Source organism: Geospiza fortis, unplaced genomic scaffold, assembly GCF_000277835.1.
Source record: "Geospiza fortis unplaced genomic scaffold, GeoFor_1.0 scaffold23, whole genome shotgun sequence".
NCBI classification, from domain to species: Eukaryota; Metazoa; Chordata; class Aves; order Passeriformes; family Thraupidae; genus Geospiza; species Geospiza fortis.
This window is the reverse complement of record NW_005054303.1, coordinates 1420967-1443349: the sequence shown is the minus strand read 5'-3', so window position 1 is coordinate 1443349 and position 22383 is coordinate 1420967. Positions and strand designations below refer to the sequence as shown.

At 41.3% G+C, this 22383-nt stretch overlaps 1 protein-coding gene across 1 annotated transcript in view; it reads right to left on the bottom strand.

The window, feature by feature from the left end:
- Positions 1–13801: 13801 nt before the first annotated feature.
- UNC79 (unc-79 homolog, NALCN channel complex subunit) overlaps positions 13802–22383 on the bottom strand; it is a 106975-nt gene continuing 98393 nt past the window's right edge. Inside the window, 4 exon segments of the mRNA XM_031066324.1 lie at positions 13802–14853; positions 15544–15585; positions 19097–19174; positions 21337–21534. Coding sequence (XP_030922184.1) covers positions 14653–14853; positions 15544–15585; positions 19097–19174; positions 21337–21534 — 519 coding nt within the window. The 3' untranslated portion in view covers positions 13802–14652.

Here is a 22383-nt window from a genome sequence, read left to right as displayed (position 1 = left end):
GGCTTCCACTGCCCAAACAGGCATAAAACTTAAACTGTGTCTTATGGTCTAATGTCAGCAGGACTTGGTTTTTTGTTGTATATGAAAATGTTCTACAGAAGTTTTGAGGTATTGAGACAACACAGAATCAGAAAAATCAGATTAAAATTAACACTGCTCAAATGTGGAGTTAAAAAGAACCAAACAACAGCAAGACAAACAAGCAAAAAACCACAAGGAAAAATGATGCAGAACCACTCTTCTCTAGAGAGAGCCAAATCCATTAAGCTAATTAGTTGAGCAGCTGATGTTCTGACTTGACATTGTTTCTTCATTTAGGATTGTTAATTCTTCATGCAAGAAGATTTCTCATTATTTCTTATCCAAACAAACCCCAATATCTGGATATACTTCCGCAAACTGTTTGCTGATAAAATTTTCCTCTAAACAGTCACAATCTGAAATTTGAACAGTGTGACCTATGTGACCTATTACATAAATTCTATTTTCTCTTTTCTTGTCAACCAGTGACCCACACTTTGTAAACAGCTTCCTTTATTCCTCCCTTAACAATTGGTTTCAATCCAAAACAACTTTCCTTTTGAATTTTTAATTCTTTTTTGTTAAAAGCAGGGAGACATTTACTGTTGTGTAAATCCCCATTCTGTCATGTTCTTCTCACAAGACATGGACACAAAGAACAAAGGCAGACCCCCAGCAGACATCCCAAAGGAGGTGGCAGCCAGTCAGTCCTGTTTGCAGAAAGCCTCCTCTAGAAACATCAAACATGAGGATGCTGCAGGTATGTAGAAGCTTGCTTGTTCTCATCAGCTTTCAGAGCTTCCCAAAAAGAATTCCATGGGCTCCCAAGGGTCCTGTGTGTTGAAAACATCGAGTTAGAGAGTGAAGACACATCTGTGCTCTGAGTGCAGCAGTGTACAGAGGTACCTTAGCTGGCATTGAGTGAAAAATCACTGAAAGTAACACCCCCATTTTCATGCCAGAGTACAAATAGGCACACGTGTAGGAGGACCTGACTCCATTCCCTTGCAATAACTCATTCATGCATCTGTCTTTTGTATAAATATTCATATACTTGAAGAGCACATCCATCATCCCTCTTCTCCATCCCAGAGCCACCAGCAGAGCCAATGGACAGTGACTTTCTGTGACACTGAGGAAACAAGCATCTGTCCTTCAGGATGGCTGTTCCATACCACACTCCCAGTGCAGCAAGCAGGCAAGTGAGCTCAGCCCACAGCGAGCACCAGAGTCACACACCCTCATCCCAGAGACAGGGAGGGCAAGCTGGGGGGCAGCCAGGCCAGCAGACTGCAGTGGGTGCCACTGTGTCCCTTCCATCACCAGGCCAGACCTCAAAAGGCTTTGCTGGCTCTTCAGTACATTTCTGCTCCTTTCCTCCACCCCCAGAAGTTTTTTGAGATTAAAGGCTTGGAAGTTCTTGTAGTCATGGCAGGAAAAGTGAGTGCATTCCCCAGGGTTCCTTTGGCCTCTCTGTCAGGATCAGGAGAGGAAAGTGCTTGCACCAGCCCAGAGCTTCCCCTAGGTGAAGGGTACAGCATCTCCACCACTGTTTCTGGGATGGGTGAATAAATTGTTCCAACACCGACTCACAAACCTGCAAGAGCTGCACAGAGGGCACTTAGGAAATCCTGCAGAGCAGGGAGCAGGCCTTCAGAGGCCAGAGAGCTTCATTCTATTGCTTTTCCTATTCCATCATGCTCTGTAGAAGATGAATGACCAAGCCTGACTTTTAGCAATTTAATTTTCTGAGTGGGTTCTTTCATTGATCAAGAAGTTGCCTATTTTGGGCTTTACCTGATTGTCTCTGAATTGTTACTCTACACTCATGCCTGCAAGCAAGGTGCCCTGTGACATCTCTGCTAAGCTAATCACTCCTGCCACTGAAGCTTAATAGGTGTTACTCCTCTGCCATGCAAGGCCTGAAGTTGTTCTGCTGAGGAAAATGGAGTAGAAATTGGATCTGAGGAGAAAATATTTTCTGCAGGATAAGAATTTTATATAAGCCTTAACCTTTAACAAAAACACCTGATCAAAATTAAGGAAATTAAAACGTCTACTTTTCTAAGCAGCAACATTTTTTCCAAAAAAAAAACCCAATTTTCTTACATATCTGGAGAATAGAGGCAGGCTGGATTGCCTCTATAGGCTGGATTCTGCCATCCCTCATGCTTTGAACCCACTCCATTGCCAACCCAAAGCTGTTATCACTGCTGGTGACTGCTGAACAATAGCACTGGATTTTGGTCTGGTATTTGCAAAGTTCAATCTTTTTTGGTCTTTTGAGGCGGTTGGTAACTGCATTTCAAACTTCTGAAGGAGTGAAGAAGTTTGGATTTTTAGCAGAATTTTCCCAATCAGCAAATCATGCCCCACAAGAGGAACTGCACACACTGCCCCTGAGGAGGAAGATGGGCTACAACTCCCTTGTGCAGACACAGCAACTTAATGTTCCTCTGCTGCATCACAGGCAGGTGTCCTACATGTACCAGGGAGCTTCTTCAGGGATACAAATTTCCCTGAAGGGATCAGACATGGACCTTGTCATGGATGACCACTGGTAGCTCAGGATCCAGAACTTCAGTAATGCAAAACACTGAAGGCATCAGATGTTCAGAACACTGAAAACCACCTCTCTAGAGAAAATGCAAACTATTCCCACAGCCTGTCATGCTTCCTCCTTCTGCCTTTTTATTACTAAGACCCTTCTTTCCCAGTTTCCCCCTTCATTTAAATTTAAGAACATCTCTTTTCTTCATAAGAGGAAGAAATATTGCAACCCAGAAATGTTTATGGGTCCTTATCACTGACAGTGATACACAATTTGTATTTTGATCATTAAGGACTTCCCAGCCAAACTTCAGCTCTTCCCTGGCTGTTGCTTCAATTAATCTTCTGTTTAGCATTTGGCTGCCTATTAACACTAACAAAATATTGTTATGAAAACATAGCAAACTGCCCTTCTTAGGCTATAATCAGTCTTTTTAGCATGAAGTACAGTCAGATTCAATGTAGACTATAAATTCACTTCTAAACTTCAAAATGTGATGCAATCTGTAGAGGTTCAATAAATTAAATACCTTCTGCCCCATGTGATATGTGAGCTAATCTGTTTTTTCATTTAATTTGATATGCCCTCAAAGTCAGGTATCACATCCAGAAAAAGTTTATCTCTCTGTTAAATGGGCAATGTCCACTCTGCTAAAAAGTGCTGAAGAGATGCTTGGTTTGGCTTTGTTTTGTTTACTGGTCCATTTGGAATTTCCTCCACTGACCCATTGAGACCCCATAGCTACCTCAGATCTCCACCTCTTGGAGTCTTCAAATTCCTTTTGTGCACAGATCTTTACACAGAGGCAAGGGGGTGGGCAAGTTCCTTTGACAGCTCTCAGAGGGTTTTACAAATAAAAACCTAATTTTCACAAAATGGATCTGAGGGAGGCCAGTCCTGCCTCCCTTGCAGTGTGACAAAGGAGTTGAGACATGGATGCTTTGTCTAAGGCTGGTGCTAGTCTGGGACCAAGAAGATGGAAGTCAGACCTCTCTTCTCCATGTCCTATGCCAGGGCATTCCCATGAAGGTCATTTGGCTGCTGACAATTACCAGAGTCAGTGTAATCACTGTATCTCAATGAATACCACAGATGAAACCATTTTGTCCCTCTTTGTATATTACAGAGTAGATCCATAAAAGTCCCTTATTTAGTTTGCCTCACAAAAGAATAAAATGGTTGTTTCAGTGCTTCAGTGACAACTTAAAGCTGGATATGCTGGAATTGAATGTAGTATCAAAGTATGCACATTTTAAAATATGGCTCTCTGTGACAGCAAAGGAGATCAGATAATTTGAGGACAAACAAATTTAATTACATAAATATTATTTATTTTGTTACAAATGTTTTGTTCCTGAGCATTAATTTAGAGGGGATTTTAGCTTGGCTAATCCAATAAAGAGCAGTGACTTGGAATAAAAACAGCAACAATTACTCCAAGTCCTCTGCTTTCTCTTGTAGAAAGAAGTGTGTCCCCTCATGAGCTCCTAAGCTCTCAAACACATCCTTTCCATCTCACCCACTGCTGACATTTCCCAAATGAGCTGCCTCCATGGACAGCAGTGTTTCAGCAGTCAGTCCCTCCTGCCACAGCAGATCCTGCAGCTGCCTTATCCAGGGTACCTAATCAACCTGCTGGGGAGAGCTGGATTCTTGCTAATGTAAGAGCGATTGAAATGAGTGATTCCGTCCACTTAATCTCAGTGTGAAAAACAGAGACTTTGCATAGAAAAACACCAAAATATCACAAGCAAGTATGGAGCAAAACCTCCCTGAAATACCTGGGCTCTACTGTCAGTACTGCATGAATTACTGGAATATTCTGTAAACCAGCTGAATGGTGATTCCAAGATTGTTTCAGATTGCCATCCTGGCTATAGCTTTGTATATGAATGAGTCATAACTATTACAACTTATTAGGCTTCTTAGGGCAGATTCTCGAGGCTCTAGTCCCAGCCACGTGCATTTCATAGGAAGTCTTACAGAAGCCTTTGAAGATCCAGCCAAGAGTTTGTGTATCTTTGTGACAGCAGCTGATGCTGAAAAAAATCCTCCAGCAACAATCATCACAGATTCCCAGCCCTGGACATGGCACCCTGGATCTAGGATAGAGCAGAATGAAATAGAATTGAATCCAATACAATAAAATACATTATTTCTGTTGGAAAGGACCTACAATGATCATCTAGTCCAACTGCCAGAGCAGTTCTGGGCTGATCACAGGTTAGAGCCTCAGTTTGTCATGTCAAAGGGAAAAGTACTGGGGAAGTCAAAGAAGAGAAGTTCTGGCACCACCACATCAGTCAGGGAAGGAACTGTCCAGTCTATTTGAACAAACAGCTCAGATGTCTAGGAAACAGAGACTCCACCAAAAGTACATGTTGTCTAAATTAATTTTTGCTCTTTCACCCTGGGCTCACTCTTGGAGAATACTCCTCTTATGATTCCTAGCCCCCACAGGCCAAATGGTGAACCTCTGCTCCTGAGAGGGTGCCCTGAACCATCAAACCAGGGGAGGACCATTGTTCAATCCCCCTCTTTGCTCCAAGCAGCGCCTTACATTGCAAGAGACTGTAATGAAGTCATTAGGTCTAATGGAGGAGAAAATAGCTATTTAAAGTAGATCTAGCACCAGAACTGGACTGAAGTGGAATTTTCCATTTTATACATATGAAAGATTAGCTGCTACTGCACCTCACTGCTGCAGAATTAGCCATGGACCCAATTATGACTCTTCTCCATTCAGTCCTGCAACCCTTTCTGAATTCTCAGTCAGCACTAAAGCAGTCACTGTTTATCTAAAATGCTTATAGTGCTTCCCTCTCCTTGTGCTCCTGGTCAGTTTACCTTTAGATTGCAAGAAAATATATTGCTTGTCCACCCTGGAAGCATTTCCCAGATGCCTGGGGAAACCCTGCACATACCAGGTGCTGCTTTTAATGAGTAAGGCTTTTAACTTTCAGAACTATGGTGTTGCTACCAGAAGTGCCATTTGCTGCATGCTGTGATTTAAGGGTGTAAAAAAATAAAAATTTTAAAAAAAAACACCAAAAACCCCCAGAAACCCCCCCAAAATCTCCAAAAAACAACAAAAGCCGCTAACAAGACTGTCCACTCAGCCCACAGCCTCTCCCTGTCCTGGGCTATCACAGAGCATGAGCCCTCTGAAGGTTACTTCTCTGCCAATTTCAAATATTGACCTTGACGTCCTGTCCCTTACAATATTCTTTAAAATCCATCATCTGCAAACTGAGTTTTAGTCAGGAAACCTAATTAGTAACAGAGACAATAAATAACAAGCTTAAGGGGAGGGAGGAGAGAACCTCTTGCAGGTGGCCAGATCTTAGCTGAATAATTCTCTGTGCAATGGTCATGCTTCAAAAATTTAATTCTCTGTAATTTCATTTAGGATGGGGAAAACAAAACAAAATGAGCAAAGTGATATAGGATTTCATTTATATTCTGGCAAGTACATTCATCTAAAGTTTAACCATAATAGCTGCAGTTACTGTATCTTTCTTACAAGCATTTAATGGTGTGAAGCAAGTGGCAATAAAAATTTAAAAAATAAAATAAAATAAAATGGACCTACTTGGCATTATTTTTTGCTATTTTTATACCAAAAAAGAAGAAGACTCCCTACTGGCAGGCTGATTGGATTAATCTGAGATTCCTATGGTCTTTCAGACTTGATTGCTTTTGATTCTTGCTTAGTAGAAGTGGTGATGAAGGAGCTGAAATCATAATTCCTACTTAGAAGGCAAAGAGGAGGCCACTTCAGTTCTGTGGTGAGTAGCACATTTTGTTGTTTTAATTAAAAAGTTGTTCTGAGAAGCTTCTGCAGTATTCAGAGCAGAAAGAGATGGTCTTTTCAAAGACACTTTGGGGACCACTCCTGCATTTTTTCTGAGCTATGTTGATGTTGCTTAAACATACTAAGGAAGAGAGGCAATCATTGAATTTGAAGGACATTTTCTATCTCGAAAATGGTAAATCAGTTCTCTCAATGATGAAAATATATTTTCCTTTATGCGGTTTTTAAAGGCGCTTAAAGAGAGATTTTCAGCAACAGAACTCCCTCTAAAACAAACAATAAAAATCTAGTATCAAGAACTGAAGGTGTTTAGCCCAGAACTGCAATGATTTTCAAGTGCCTGCTCCCTTTGAGATGACTGCCTCGAAAACTCTACGGGTCAAGGCTTGTACCTCTGGGAGTGCGATAAGTGAGGAGCATTCTTCAGCCATGAGCCACCATTCTCTTCCGAGACAGCAATGGCTGTCAGGCTCCTCAGTGCATTGCACAACCCTCCAAGCTAGCCAGACTCCCTCAAGACTTAATTTTCACTTTTAAAAATCAATACACTTCACTGGTACTTTCAGCTTTTCATATGACAGCAGCATTGGAAATTAATATTTTACTGAGATTACTAAGGGTGGACTTAGGAGGGCATAAAGGTTTGGATCCACTTCAGAAGCATGTGACAGCTTAGGTAAGATGCTGTTGGCTTAGAGAAACTAAGATAAATCATATTTAGGATTTTTATTCAATGATGCCAGGATCCTTCACATTGTCTGTGACTCAGATCAGCTGTTCCTTTTGCACTGGAATAATGACAAAAGCCTCTTAGATTTAGCTCTAAGCTCAACTCAAACTATACAGGTGTATTTGAGGTGCCTGCCGTTTTTCCTTCTGCTCCAGGTAGCAGCCAAAATACCTCTCCCATGGCAAAAGTAAAACCAGTTGCCAGGGATGTAAAGGTCCCGACATTAAAGGTTCATTTCCCAATCTCTGGAGCTACCCTTTACTAGAGCTGCATTCGAAATACCCCAAGATGCTGGCACTCACCTGAAAACTAACTTCTGCTAAAATTTAAGATCCTGGTTTCTCTGCTGGAGAAGTTCATCAGGAAAGCCTCAGACTTGCACAGATTCACCTGCACATCCCAAAGCATCTTAGTGCGACCTTTCCTACTCACACCTGGAACAGGGCAGGAACAGCACCTCCCTAGGTCTTCATGTCCCTACAGGCCATGCTCTGTGCATTCATGAAGAGCTGAGGGAGACCAAAATCTCACCAAACCCCTGCTTGCTTGAACTGTGAGGGAGTATCATGATGTCACACTTGAGCCTGCTCCATCAACAGAGGCCTTAAGGGGGCCTGGTTGTTTGTCCTGCTCTCCTTTACACGTTCTGAGTAGCCCTGTAACACTCACTGTGAAGCCCAGGACAGATGTCACAGAACACAGGAAACCACAAGCTGGGACCAAGCAGAGCCTTGAAATGCTGCTGTGGTTTCCAAACCATGTCATTCTGCACTGCCTTGTGACACTTGAGGCAGCATTCAATTCCCTGCATCTAATCCTCTCATTTGGAGTGAAGCATCTTCAGCTGCCCTAATGTTTGAGCTCAGCCTCACAGCTGGGGAAAACTAGCAGCTGGTTTGTGATTCAAAAGGAGCAGAACAATAACCCATTGAGGCTACTCCTCCTGTCTGTGGATGGGTGAGTCACATGAACAATTGGACAACACAGATCAGTTAAGCCTAATTCAGTTAATAGAATTAATTTGCAAATTAGTACACATTAGGTGAATCAGCTGCAATTCATTTTGACAGAAATGTTAAAAATACTAAAGTAGTTATAATGAAACAGATAAATATTACTGCAGAAAAGATTCCAAAGAAGGCAGTCTCCAGGTGGAAATTTTTATCTGTTAATGCTGTGGATGCATAGGTTGAATTTCATATAATCAGTAGAAAGCATATTGTATAGCCTTTATTACCTTCACAACCCTTAATGGATCTTAAATAATTGTTATAGATGGGCTGAGAAAGTTCTGACTGGGATCCAGGCATAGATATTGGGACTGATAGAGGGCCTGGTGACTGATAGAGGGCCTGGTGCAAGGGAAAGGAAATAAACTGTTTTAAATTTAAATGCTGGCCTAGGAAAATTAGTCGGTAAAATAATTTGTTCCTCCAACATTCTTCCTAGGAAAGCTTGGAAACATGTCTGTGCTCCTGTTATTCAGTGACACGCAGAGCAGATAAACATCTGACATTTGAACAACATTGGTGTCTTCAGGGTAGCAATCACAGGGAAGAAAATGCCAATAGCATGATTTTATTCTTGAAAAGCTTGGAAAACGCTTTGGGCAGGTACAGTTAATAGGATCTCCTGAGCAAAAGTTGAGCTGCAGCTCCTGGAGCACTAAGATGATTTAGGAAAACGCTGAGCTCTGAGCTGTGGTCAAAGTAAACCAAGAGGCAAGAACAGGGGAACAAATGTGCCACACACACACAAGGCTCAGAAGAAAACCTCCCTTGTTGGCTCGACTGCACAATGATGGCAACACTTGGTGTTGAATAAATGTATCTGGAGGAAGGAGATCAAATCATGGCTGCATCAGTTCAGCAGTGTAATGTGCCACCTCCCTGGAATCCACAAGCACCTGAAACACACATTGCAGTGGTCACTTCCCCATGTCAATCCTTGCTCCTTCTGAGCCATACATAGGGGTTTGATCCCTAACAGGAACCAATTGTGCCTCTCTGTAGACTTCAGTAAACCTGTACTTTGTACTTGCTTTGGATATCACAAGTTAACACTGTGTACACAGGATTTTGCTAGCAGTGGAAATTAGGTAACGGTTTTAATAAACAATTTGTTTCTTTCAGTGATGGTCTTTTATATTCTGTTTTACTGACACATTCCTCCATGACAAGGATTCACAGGTGTAGCAAACCTTTTGTAAAGTACTTCACTGCAATCAATTTGACCTCATCCAAAAATAGTGGAGCTGCCACAAAAGCTAATCTATCTAAAAAGTCTATTACCTATAAAATTTTTATTCTGTGTGTCAAACTTCACAGGCATGCTATTGTGCCCTTTCTGAAAGGATTTAAATTTGCAGAACAGCCATAACAGTTATGTTGTCCAGACAATTAATTATACCTTGAAAAAACTGATCTAGCATTACATGGTGTCTGTCAAACTCAGAGCCTCCCAGCTCACAGTCATGGCTTGTCAGGTTTGATGGGGAGCTGGTAAAATGTAGTGTCAGAGCAGTTACCTGGGGCAGTGCACTGAAGGCTGCTTGCCAGTTGGCTGAAGGCCCTCTGCTATCTATCAGATCCAGCAAAATACTGTAAAATAATTCACAATGTAGACTTCTAGTGACTGAGTCATGGGTTCCACTTTTCCGTGTTAATGCTCTGTAAGTATGGATGAGAAATGAGCCACTCTCCCAGGCTCTGCCAGCTCTTCACAATCTCCTGCTCCTTGTACACATTCTGATTCACAAACCACACACAGTGAGAGCTGGAACCCCCAGCCCACAGCTGCAGGGCTAAGGCACAAGGGGCACCAGGCAGGCCAGGACTCTGTCATGTGGCCTTCTCTTCTTTGGCCTGAGGCACTTCCATTGGTGCCTACTGACTGCCCATCAGCAAACCCTGGGAAGGCCAATGCCAAGGGTGGATCCAGGTTCTCTTCCTGATCACTCTGCAGCTGGGGAGCATCAGGACATCTTCTCCTTCAATGGCTATTCTCACTGCTGTCCCTTGATGCTCAAACTCCAGCTGAAATTGTGCTCAGCAGGGAGAGGCAGAAGTGGATAGAATAATTCAGTTAGAAACCAAGTGGCAAATGCAAGTGACAACAGCAAACTGTAGTGCTGTTGCCTCTGCCTGACTTCAGGCAGACTGCTCAGCTGAAGACCCACATCATTGACTAAGCAGCTCTTGTGTAATCAAGATTCAGATCCTGTTGAAAAAAAACAGACTTCAGCTTTGTCCAAGAGTCACATTAAGAGGCAACAAGAAAAACTGTGGATAGAACTCTCCCAGAGCTGCGTGCAGCTGGGGGAATAGCACAGGATTCTTGGCTGCAGAACTCTTTTCCAGGACATGCTAGCAAAGACAAACAGCCCTGGGCTCTGGTAATCTTCATCCAGCTTGAAAGGAGGCTTTGCAGGCCAGAGTTCAGAGACATCTTCTGTCTCAGAATGCTCATCAGTCCTAGAGCACATCGACTGCTGTCACAGCATGCAGAATGAAGCCAGAGAACCAACTGTGCTTTTAGGGCCTTTGAACTGCCACGGCTCTAAGGACAAGTTGCAGAGACATTACCTATAAGATAAGGCATGTATGTAGGTAGCAAGTGATGTGCTGTAAAAGCCTTTGTTTGTGTGACCCTGGGTGTAGCTCAGGCACAGGAAAGCCCCTGGAGATGCCCACGCAGACATTAACCTCGCGCTCAGGACACGGGTTATGTAACCCAGCAGCAGTGGGGGTTTAACCATGGCTTCATCCAAAGTGCCCCTTCTTGTTGGGAATTTCACAGTTCAGCACACACTAAATTAATGCTTTTACTAGGTCAGGCCTGGTAACAAGCGTTGATTTAAGCAGCTTATTGCGACCGAAGACTGAACACTGTTCCTAAATGGCAGCTCTCTGTGATCCTGCAGAGGATGGATTCTGCTCCTGCTGCCACACACCCAGAGACACAGCCCTGCTGGGAGCCTGGCAGAGCAGAGACATTTGCTGCTGCTGTTCGGGAGCATTTTCAGGGAACACCAAATGTTATTTACTTCCTAATCTTCCTACAAAATATAAAGAATTGCTGCTCTGGGCTATTTCAGAGAGATAATGTGAGTGACTCATTTGAGTTGTATATTGACCGCAGGCACTGTAAAGATACATTTCACTGTGCTTTAAAAAACTACTAATGCAGATTTCTGTACTTCTGAAGATCCCTAGAGTGCACTTCAAAGATTTTCCTGAAGTCTTAAAACCACACATATCTGGTCAAGCCCCATGTTATTTGTTGTTATTAGTCAAACACCCCTAATCATTGGTCCTATCATCTTCCTGGCTATATCCCCTACACTAAGCAGCTTCTTAATAACTTGCAGTCCTAATTTGCCTAGGCATAGCAGCTCCATAAGAACCATATTAATTATAATCAGTGACAGATACACACTAAATCCTATGTTGAAACATGGGAGTAGTTTCTGTGACCAACTCTTATCTCTAAACTCAGAGCTGAAACCAAATCTCAATTCCCACAGTGTTAAACTGTTTAAAGACCTGGATTCAGCAGGTCTTTCTTTGGCTTGTGTTTAATTTTAAAAACTCCCCACCACTGTATTTGCATTCTTTTTGAATTTTGCCAGTGTGAACATAGATGCTCTGATGCAGATTCTGCTAGGCAGGGAAAAAGATTTCACCATGTTGCTTCCATGCATTATCTACTGAGATGCCTGATCATAGATTCTCCTTTCCAGCAGTGAGTTTTAACAACAAGCTTTCTCAGGCTCTGCTCTTCTCCTGCAAATCATCTCTCCATCCTTTAGGTTTCAACAATTCCCATTGCACCCATCTGAGCTCACCCACCTCACACCGAAGGGCCTCAAATTCCCTCCCTCTCCTTGTCTTTCAATTTCACCACATCACAGCGTATCAAAATACAAAAATCTCTCTCCTACAGGTCCCACTTTCAGGGGCCCAACAGCACTTCCATTTCACTAGGGTGACGCCACCCCTACACCTGGGCCCCCTATTAATGTGGTTACCTAGCAGAGGTATCACCTGTGTGGCAGGTACAAGATTGAAGAAGACACAGTTGAGGGATGGAAGGAGTGAGTCCCACTAAAAACACAGACCACAGCTCCTTTTTGCCCAAAGTTCCAACTGCCTACCACTCAGCATGGTACTGCATCCCCAGGAGGGAGTGACAGACCTTGGGGTGAAAGGAAGGGATCCCAAAATCAACAAAATATGGCTCAACCACCAGCACTCTGCAGATGAGCAAGGAAATGCCTACAGGGAATTATTATGGAGAAAATCCCCAAACCCTTCAGAAAATCATGCTGGGCACCCCTCTGAAGTGCGTGTATATTAATGCACACAGTATGGGGAATAAACATGAGACAAGAGAGCTAAGAGTCCCAAGAGGTAAGATCCTGCACAAAAGGATGCAAGAAAGACAGTTAATATTTGAGAAAAACCTACTCCAAGCTCAGGAGCATGCTGTGCTGGTGCATCCCCCTCCCTGCCCCTCCTCAGGCCACACTATGATCTCAGAAAGGCTCCTCAGGCCACCACCCTCTGAGCAGGTGCTGCTGATGGAGTGGGGCTGCTACCCCCACTCCTTGGAGCTCACTTTCCCCACCACTTGCTGGGGAGATGCAGAGGCACCCAAAGTGAGCACTTCACTGAACTCTAGGGGGATTTTTCACAGGGACCTTGTCCATACTCCTCAGTACGCCCACGGTCAGTAGTACATTGGTGTGCATGGGATGTGAATGTGCTGCAGTACGGGTACTGTCAATGCTCTCTCTTGGATTCTTATGTTTGTTAGGTGTATTAAGATAGGCTTCTAAGGGAGTTGGTGTGTTTATAGAATACTTTGTTAATTAAATTGTTTAAATTAGGCTATCAATTAAGTGCTGTTAAAACCTTCAGGCCAGAAACTGTTGGTCATGTCTGGGGCTCACTTTGGCATGGGGATCCACTCTGAACCTTGACTCAGTGGGAGGGGCTCTCTCATTCCCTTTTATCCTACACTGTTTTTTCATCCCCAGCCTCCATGCAGTTAATTTTAGGTTGCTTTCAGTTTTAGATTAGCCAAATCCATTTCTTTCCACTGAACGCACACAAGAGGGGCATATTTTAAGCAAGCTAGCACATGCCTGATTTTTCTTTGTTTCATTGGTTGGTTTTATTTTTGTTGTTTTTGTAAAGCATAAAGTTACTTTAACGGCATATCTGCAAACATTTCCATTTTTATTTTAGTGACTGTGTTGAGGGAATACTGACCCTTCACAAAACCTGAAACATATTCAGGCAGATTGTGAGAGTGGTAATAAAGACTATGAATTTAATACCATTCCAATATACAACTTAATGTTTGATATTTTTCTAATCAGTGCATTACAGAATAAATACAGAAAATACAACTGGGATTGCGCAGATTTAAGTAGTTAGTACAAGAGGGGGCAAATCATTATGCTTTCAAGATTTTATGTAAAATCCACTGAGTTAATTGATTCCCCTTAGATTCTGATGGGCTTTGGCTGAGTCTCCTAATGATATTAAAATCCATCTGTTATTAAACATCATGTATGCAACAGTATGCAAATGCTGGGATTTGTAAATATCGTTATGCAAAAGTTCAAGTCCAATCATGCTCCTCTTGAAGTTTGCAACATAAATTCTGTAGACATCAATAAGAATAGATTTGGGATATCTTTTTAATTGCACTGTATACAAGTATTGACAGAAGAATACAATAGAGTAGTCACAAAATTAAAGAGACTTCTATGAAACCTACAAAGTAGAGCAGCATAGAATCAATGAAGTAAAAGCAGTATTTCAAAAAATAATAAATCAGACCTGGCAGTTTTGGAAAATGTACTGAAAAAAAACACAAATTAATTGGCACAGTTTAACAACCTAATTTCTAAGTGCACTTCATAACAACTCTCCTTACAAGCTGCTGTTTTCCCAGAAGATGATGACAAAAAGCCTCATTAGGACATCACTGTTTTATAGTGACAGATTTTATTGCATTGCCAGCTGTGAATGTAAAAAAAAAAAAAAACACCTCCCCCCTAAAAACTTATATAAAGGTTCCTAAAAACCCTATTTTCTTTTGTTATTGTCAAAAAATAGCAACATAGCACTTCCATGTTTGTGAATACCCACAATTCTATTTTTAAAAAAAATAGAAGACAAAGAAAAGTGATTTTTGTTTTAGCTTCAAAAATAATGTAAAGGAACATTTAAGAACAAGTTATTTCAATGATAAGAGACATATGTACAATATGGTAGATTTGAGTCCAATCCATGTTCATGAAAGCAGACTTAGAACCTGTTGATCCTGAGTAACTGTAAATATAAACTGGCAGGAGCAGGCTCTTAGCTTCACCCATTATAAGCTTTTACACAATCTCTCCTAGGCTAAAAAGTGTAGATACAGTATATACTCTGTATACGGATTTCTACAAAAGGTCTTTTACAGCTCTAACCCTGTTATTGCTAGGCTAAAAAATGACTATTTTGGAGCAAGTTACATGCATCATAAAGGGTAAAACTGAGAGGCAGCTTCTGATGACTGAATTTCTACTTGAGCCATTTTAAACTGGGTGCACTGCAGCCACTTGCGGAGCACAGACGAGCTATTGTTCATCTGTCCTGACCCCTGTAACATCCTCAGGCTGTGATGGTTGACATTGCTCTGGATGGCTTGGAGGCGGAGCTGAAGTCCAGCAGATAAATGCTGTTGAAATGATGCAAAACATTTAGTTTCTTACCTTTAACAAGTACATTAATATAGCAATGTGAAGGGTATTGGTTTGTTGGCCAGGGAGTTTCTTACACTGTCCCATGTCAAATTTCTTTCTTCCATATCCTGCCCTGTGGTGTTGCCATGGAAGGCAAATGTGTTTACAGACACAACTCCATACTGAGACCAGCTCCAAAATTTTTCTTCTCTTCAACAAAAATCTCTTGACTCACAAACCACAGTGCACCACCTTGCTCTCCCTTACAAAGAGGGCCAGATGGTAGTTTTACCCAAGCAAACTAGCCCACAATATCTTCTTTAGAACCCAAATCTATCTCCTGAGTCAAGAGTCCCAACCCTGATTTCTCAGGGAACTCTCAAGCCTAAGGCATTAAGAAAAACCACAGCTCAGGGAACCACCAATCTCAGTAAATAGCAAGGAAAGGCCCCAGTGGGACCTGGGGAGAGGAAAATGTTCCAGAAGGGAAAAGGATAGAGCAGTACTGACTAGAGGGCAAGTGTCTCAGCAAATGATGCTCTATCTATGCTCACACTTCAGAGCTTCATCTCAACTGCGTATGCTACCATTATCTATTTTCACACATCTTATTTCCAGAATTTACAGAATACTAACAATTTACAGAATAGTAATAGTGAAAGGATAAAGCACTAGAAACAACTTACCTTTAGGTTTGACTGTATCATTGGCAACCACATTGGTATGAGCTGCAAGAAGAGGTGCATTTTGTTATTGTACAAGTGACTGTAAAAATGCTACAGTTACTGTGAGACAGAGAAGGATACATCTAATGCATTTAGCCATTTGAATTGGCATGGTCTGAACCACAAATCTGAAAATTAGGTTATTTTAAGTATTTGGAGAAGGTAAATCTCAGATGTAAACAAGCCAGTTTCCCTTCTCTGTAGCTTGATGAATCACCAGTAGCAATTATTGATATCCTGTTTAAGGTAATGATGAAAATACAGGATTAAACTTGTTACAGGAAGCCACTTATTACTTTCCTTGTAAGGGTGTTTCTGTATGTGCAGGGAGCAATACTGGAGTAAACAGACTAAACATTTTGCATGGTGAGGTATACATCAAGAAATGGAAAAAAATGTGGTAGTTCTTAATAACAGGTCATATATTTAAAGGGTAACCAACATTTTTTAAGCCACTAGTCACATCAGTGCTTCACTGCAGAATGTGAGATATTCTGTAGGCTGGGGAGCACAGGTAAAAGCTATCCAAAATGACAGGGTGAAGAGGTCTGAAAATTTGTCAGCTCTGATTGGACTGGAGTTACACGTATTTCAGATTCCTGCTCTTCAGGGAACTTTTTCTTCTGAGGAAGTGTAACATGACAGCCCTATGAAAGCCAGAGAGGCATTTCTAGCAAAAGTATTCATGTTTTTCAATATTAATTTAACCATTGAGGTTACTGTTCTAAAATGTTCCTCCAAATGGCATTAAAATTTGCAATTTACCAATTAGGCTACTGGAGCTGCAAGTTAAACCTAATCACTATTGACAACATTAGATAAAGTGCTGTTTCCCTTGTGCAAGGAATGATAATTGTTTCAATTTCAGTGCTCTTTTGCTGGAGAATCATGCAACTCTGTCAGGATTCATTACTTAGTCTACCACATGAAGAACCATAGTCAGACCTCAGCATTTACAGACAGATGAATGCCAAAACAGCTGGAATGCAGCCAGACACAGCAGATGTGTGAGCCCTGTACCTCCTTCCATGGGCTCTCACACTAATGAAGTGCTCAATAAGATGCAGTGACCACAATCCCAAGGTGTGTTTTTGGTGAGGAGGGAACAGGTCTGGGAGGCCATGCTGCACACCCCACTGCCATCAACAAAACATCCCTGACAATTCAGTCTGGCACTGATGGAGCTCCTGTGGAGTTAGCCAGTGGAGGCAGGACTGGTGTCAGAAGAATATCAAGCAAGAAGGGAAGCCAGGTAGAAAACTTAGGGTACCCCTCTGCATCTGAACCAATTCCCTGGACAACTTTTACAGTCAGCTGAGAGAATCAAGCACTTCACATTCAGTTCATCTTGTCCCAAAGCAAGCATCTAAAATAGATCAAGATGCATCATGTCCAAAAATACTGACTGCAAAGGGCACTCATGGAAACTAGCTTTTGTCAATATCTCTTCTGGACAAGTCTAAGGTCAGATATAGATCTTTGTCCTCCAGCACCAGTTCTGTCTTGCAGGGTCTGGACATATTTAATGAAATGAACATCCTGCTGCATGCACAAGCAAGCAAACCCTCTAGTGCTACAGCTGCCAGATAGATAAGTCACACAAGAAGACATTTTTATGGAAGCACTTGAGTTTTGTTAACTAATCCTAAGCCAGCTTTTTCTTCATAAAGGAAGAATACAAAACACTAGTCAGAAAGGACATCTGGAAGAACAGAGTGCTGTCAGACACTATCAAATTTTTTGAGTTTATATTTTCAACAGAACTGTATTGATTCCAGTTTAATTTTTAAAGAGAAACCAGGCTGTGGAACAGGCTGGTCATGGTGCTGTTCTGGCTCTCCAAATCTGCTGCCTGTCCGGCTCCCTAAAAAGCTACACAGTAGCTGCTGGGGCTGCCTAAAACCCTTGGGTCTCTGCAAAAGGCCTTGAGCTGTTCTTGTCTTCACTGCAGGCTCCCAAGTTCCTCAGAGATAAATTTGATGGTCAAAGATGTGACCAGCAAGGTACTGGTCTCCAACACCAATGCCTGACCTGGTATGGCCACTTTCCCAGTTCCTCTGACACAGAAAAGCAGGAGAAAAGTTCAACACTTTCATTTCACAGTCACTGAAGAAGGGACTGTCTCAAATCTGATTTTTTTAATTGGAGAACTCACTCACTAGTTCCTGTGTGAATAAGCTTTGCACCACTGTGTCTCTGAAGAACTTCAAACATACAGTAAGTCCCTAAATCATGGCCCTTATTTTTCACATCCACAATAAATATTTTTACAATCAGTTCAGAAAAAAATTAGTAATCTGGAACAATGAATCCTGTAGCAATGTTATGCATGTACACTGTTCATGTAGGATTTCACTTTAGGGCTGAGTAAAGGGGATTTGGTCACCCAAATTCTTCTCTTTGGTCTCTCACCCACTAAACATGAAAGCTTAGCACCTTAACTCAAGAGTTCCACAGTTTTATGAGCTTGATTTTATAGTAACAACAATGTCCTTTTAACCTGACTTAGCATTATATTGATATATGCTCTCAAACACAACCCCCTGAAAGCATTCATTTGATTTGTGACAGGGCTTTGGCCCAAAAGGCCTCTCTTTTCACAGCTTTAAAGCCACTCTTCATCTTTGTCAAATTCTGAACATCCTGGACTGGCTAAAAGAGAAGCCCATATGTCTTTCAGACAGAGCCATAATCACTTTAACAGCCCTTAGTGACAGAATTTCTGTAGAGACACAAGCCATTACAAATCTGTATTTTCACAATGAGTGTGAATACTTTCATGTTGACATAAAGACCTTCAATTTTAGCTACTTTATTTTCAATTCTTGCTTGATCATAAAAGACTGGAGTAAAGCAATAGTCAGAAATTTCCTTTATGGCAACAGGAGAACTATATTAACCTTAACTACTTATGTGGAAACTCTCTTGCACTGGGAAAACATAAAAAAGGATAGTAAAATTGATTTATGCTTGTGAGACTATCTCAACCCTTCTGCAAACAGGGTGATGGAAGACTGACTATGGATTTCCAAAGAAACAACTCATATAATAACAAGAAAATCAATGTGGCAAAAAGTTTTTGTCATCCACCTAAAAGAATGTGAGGCTCAGAACACAGAGGAGATCTGCAAAGTACCTATGATGATTAAAAGATACAGAATGGCTGAAAATTCAGGCAGTAGCTAGAGGTTCTCAAAGTCAGTGACATTAGTTGTGTCTATTAGAGGAATAAGATCATTACTGACATTAGTGGCAATGGAAAGAGGAAGTAGATTAGATGTTAATTTTAAAAAAATCAGGAGAACTTGAATTTGAGATTGTGGTCTGGTCTTCTTAGCACGGATTTTATTTTTCAGCATGCATTGCTAGGGTATATTGTGGCATTAACATTCAACCTCAGTTTCTTCCACTCTCTCTTTTTTTGAGTGGGAGGGAAAGCACAGGACAATACATTTAGAAATCAGAATAATCAGGCAATATAATTTAATACATATTCATGGTAGGGTATGCCTACCTTTACAAAGATAGTAGAGTTGCATTCTTGTAAAGCCTCCATTAAACTGATCACATGCAGGCACACCATTTCCACCATCTTGGAAAAGAACAATCAAGTGTAAAACCAAATAAATATCCAGCATAACAATGTAGTAAGATAAGCCAACAGCCTCTAAGAAGGATCTTCCTGTATTTGCTAGGCCGTTTATTAACCACTGACACACAGGATTAAACATTACATGAGCACCTATGGGATGTTTTTCTTTGTTTAGTTTTACCCCAATGTGGTAACAGCTATCTGTTAAATATTTCAACCCTTGATGCATTTTAATTCTTACCACACATCAAAACAAGTTGTCTTTGGCTTTGCTCTTTTCAGACATCATCAACTGTTTTTTATGTCTTTGCTATGCAATTCTCATCAATCTGTGTGTCAGAAATCATTATTTTTATTTATTTAATCTTTGAAAATTAACATTCTCACAACACCCATCTTTTTATCCCCCATCAAAAGACAATTTATTATTTTGAACTGACAGCTAGTCCATAATTCTTCCATTTTGTATCATAATGTATGACAGATGCAAATATCAGTTATTTGGTAGCAGACAGGTTTTTATGTTTTATATTGTGTAAATTCACAGGTACAAGACAAACATCCTGAGCCAGCAATGACTATTTACAGTGCCTGTCTAAACCACATGTAAATTCCCCTTGATAATAATAAACTCAGCTTTTATGTTGTGCTTTTCATCTTCAAAGTGCTTCACAAACACTAACTAACCTTACAACACCCCAGTGAGACAGGCAAGTATTACTATCTACATTTCACAGAGCAAGAGCTGAGGCAGAGAGCTTAATAACTGTGGCTCTAAAGCTACATAATGACATACTTTCAGAGAAAGGATTGGAACTTGGGACTTCCCAGTCATACTCTCATCCTAGGGCTTGACAAGAGGCTTTTGTGTCTGACTAAACAACTGGCTGGCTGGAAACACAATGCTCACTTCCTGTTCCTTCAAATGGAGCTTCCTGAACCACTGTTCCCAGCAATGGCTTGTGACCCACAGACACCCCACCATGTCACAGGCTAAAATATCATCTAGGGACAGCTTTAGGTGGTTCTTGCCTGATATGGACAAGACACAGGAAATAATAACTGGCTAAGACTTTCAATTGCAGCCCATGCAATTACAATTAAAAGGGCAAGGTCCATACCTGCTTGGGGTGGAAAATGTTTCACATGGGGAAAGGGGAATTATATAAAACAATTTCCATACACATAGCAGGTCTATATTTAAAAAGAAAAAGAAAACTGAAACAAACCAGGAATGAAAACCTTGGTAGCAGCAAATCTTAAAAACCCAAATGTTAAGACTTAAGAGGAATGGCCCATGTATAAAAATGTTTCCCAAAGCTAACATCAGACTCTTCAGAGCCAGAACTACTAGTCAACATCCCAGTTAAAAAGTTTTGACCTGTCATGACTGTCTGGGATATAGGAAACATCCCAGGCCTTGCCCATCAGAAACAAGCTCTTAACCCTAAGCCTGCAGGCACAGAGAATCATTAGTCAAGGGTAAGCAAAGGAGCAGCTATGAGAGGGCTGCTGGAAGCCCCCTGGGTTCTTATTGTACAAAGTTGCTCCAACAGAAGAGAGTATTTGGCATAAACAAACATTTAAAGGTTATGTCCAAGCAAATGATATGGATGATTTCTGGACAGCATGAACATTTCCCTTTAAATCTTATCTCTAGAGATGCCTCCTTCCAGTCATTCATTACTCAAAAATGTTTCAAGAGATATTTATGTAGCTTATTTTTTGATGAATAACCCATGAATTATGGGGTGGCCAATTGTCAGCAGAGTGTTTTTTCACCATCACATGGTAAAAAACAACCAAATGGATATTCACAGAATTATCCTGGAACAGTTCATTTGGGCTGTAAGGCATTCAGATAAAACAACAGAGCCCAGTTAAGAGCCGGAATATGTACAAAATGAGACGTGATGCAAGGAGCTCATAATCCAACAAGCAGCAGCTCAAGCTCCTGATGCTGTTTCAGGTAGATTCTGGCTGGATCCTGTTTCAGGCCCACTGTGAGGTTAAATCACTACTAATTAGCTATGCCTTTAATTTGTCAAAAGCATCAAAGTCACTTTATGATGTTATTCATAGTCTCTTGTATTCCATTGAAACAGAGCCAAGCCTCCTCTGAGTTTAATCTGTGCTAAATCTGTCTGCAGCACCTGACTTACCACTTTGTTATGTGCCATTAGCTGCAGGATGCTGGGTGTCACTCGGCTCCAGAACTCCAGGGCTGTGAGGATTGCTGTAAAGCTAAATTCATTCTGATTCTGGACTGTCGGAGCTACTGCTGTTTGTTCACAATACACTGTCCAGAGCTGGGCAAATATAAATGCATGGAACAGGGAACACATGTGCAGAACAGATGTCTGTAAAAACAGAAAATAGAAGAAAATGTTTATTTAAATAACTCCATTGGGATACAGTGCAGAGGCTTTCGTTCCCTGTCATGTGTCCCACTGTGCAGTGTTGCCCCTCACTTTCCCATGTTTCCCTCCCATTAGGAACTAGTAAGTCAAGTACACTTGATAACATCTTTTCCATGTTTACAAAATGGGTTTATATTTGTAAAAACCGCATTTGCAAATATGCTCCCATGCCATCTGAGTGCCTGGCATTAAGGTCAGTCCCTTTAAAAGAAAGTTAGTTTTGCAAAACACGTATTCAGGACTATTTCTGAAGCTTTCTTAATGGAAATCTCCACTGTAATCTGTGGAAGGGCTGAAGGCTCTGGCACATATGACTCCACTTCAGAACCTGAAAGGACAGTTATCATATAAAATACATGATTTTACATCTGTTCTGTTAATCTCCCATCCATTTCTGCTTTGCTGGGACTGCTCATAGTCACAAGGAACCAGTCAAGGAAAGAGAATTCATTTTGCATACTCAGGCATGCCTCCTTGCTAATCCTTTTTATATATCACAGTGTCTGAGCCTCCAGGACTGCTGGACATTAACCACTTCATTACAAGAAAGATGCTTCTGGTCAGAGATGTTTTCTCAGTTTGCAAGAGCAAGAGGGATTCATGCTCTGTGGCAGCATGACTGCACCAAACATTGCAATGGTTGCTTGGTAACTGGAAAGAGGTATTTGAAAGAGCAAAAAAAAGGCCAAAGAAATGGATGGGAAGCACCAGTGTCTTGGCTGGGTGGAGGGAAAGAAAGGAGTATTTTAGGTATAAGATAAATGTGTGACCATTCTGCTTCTGTCACTA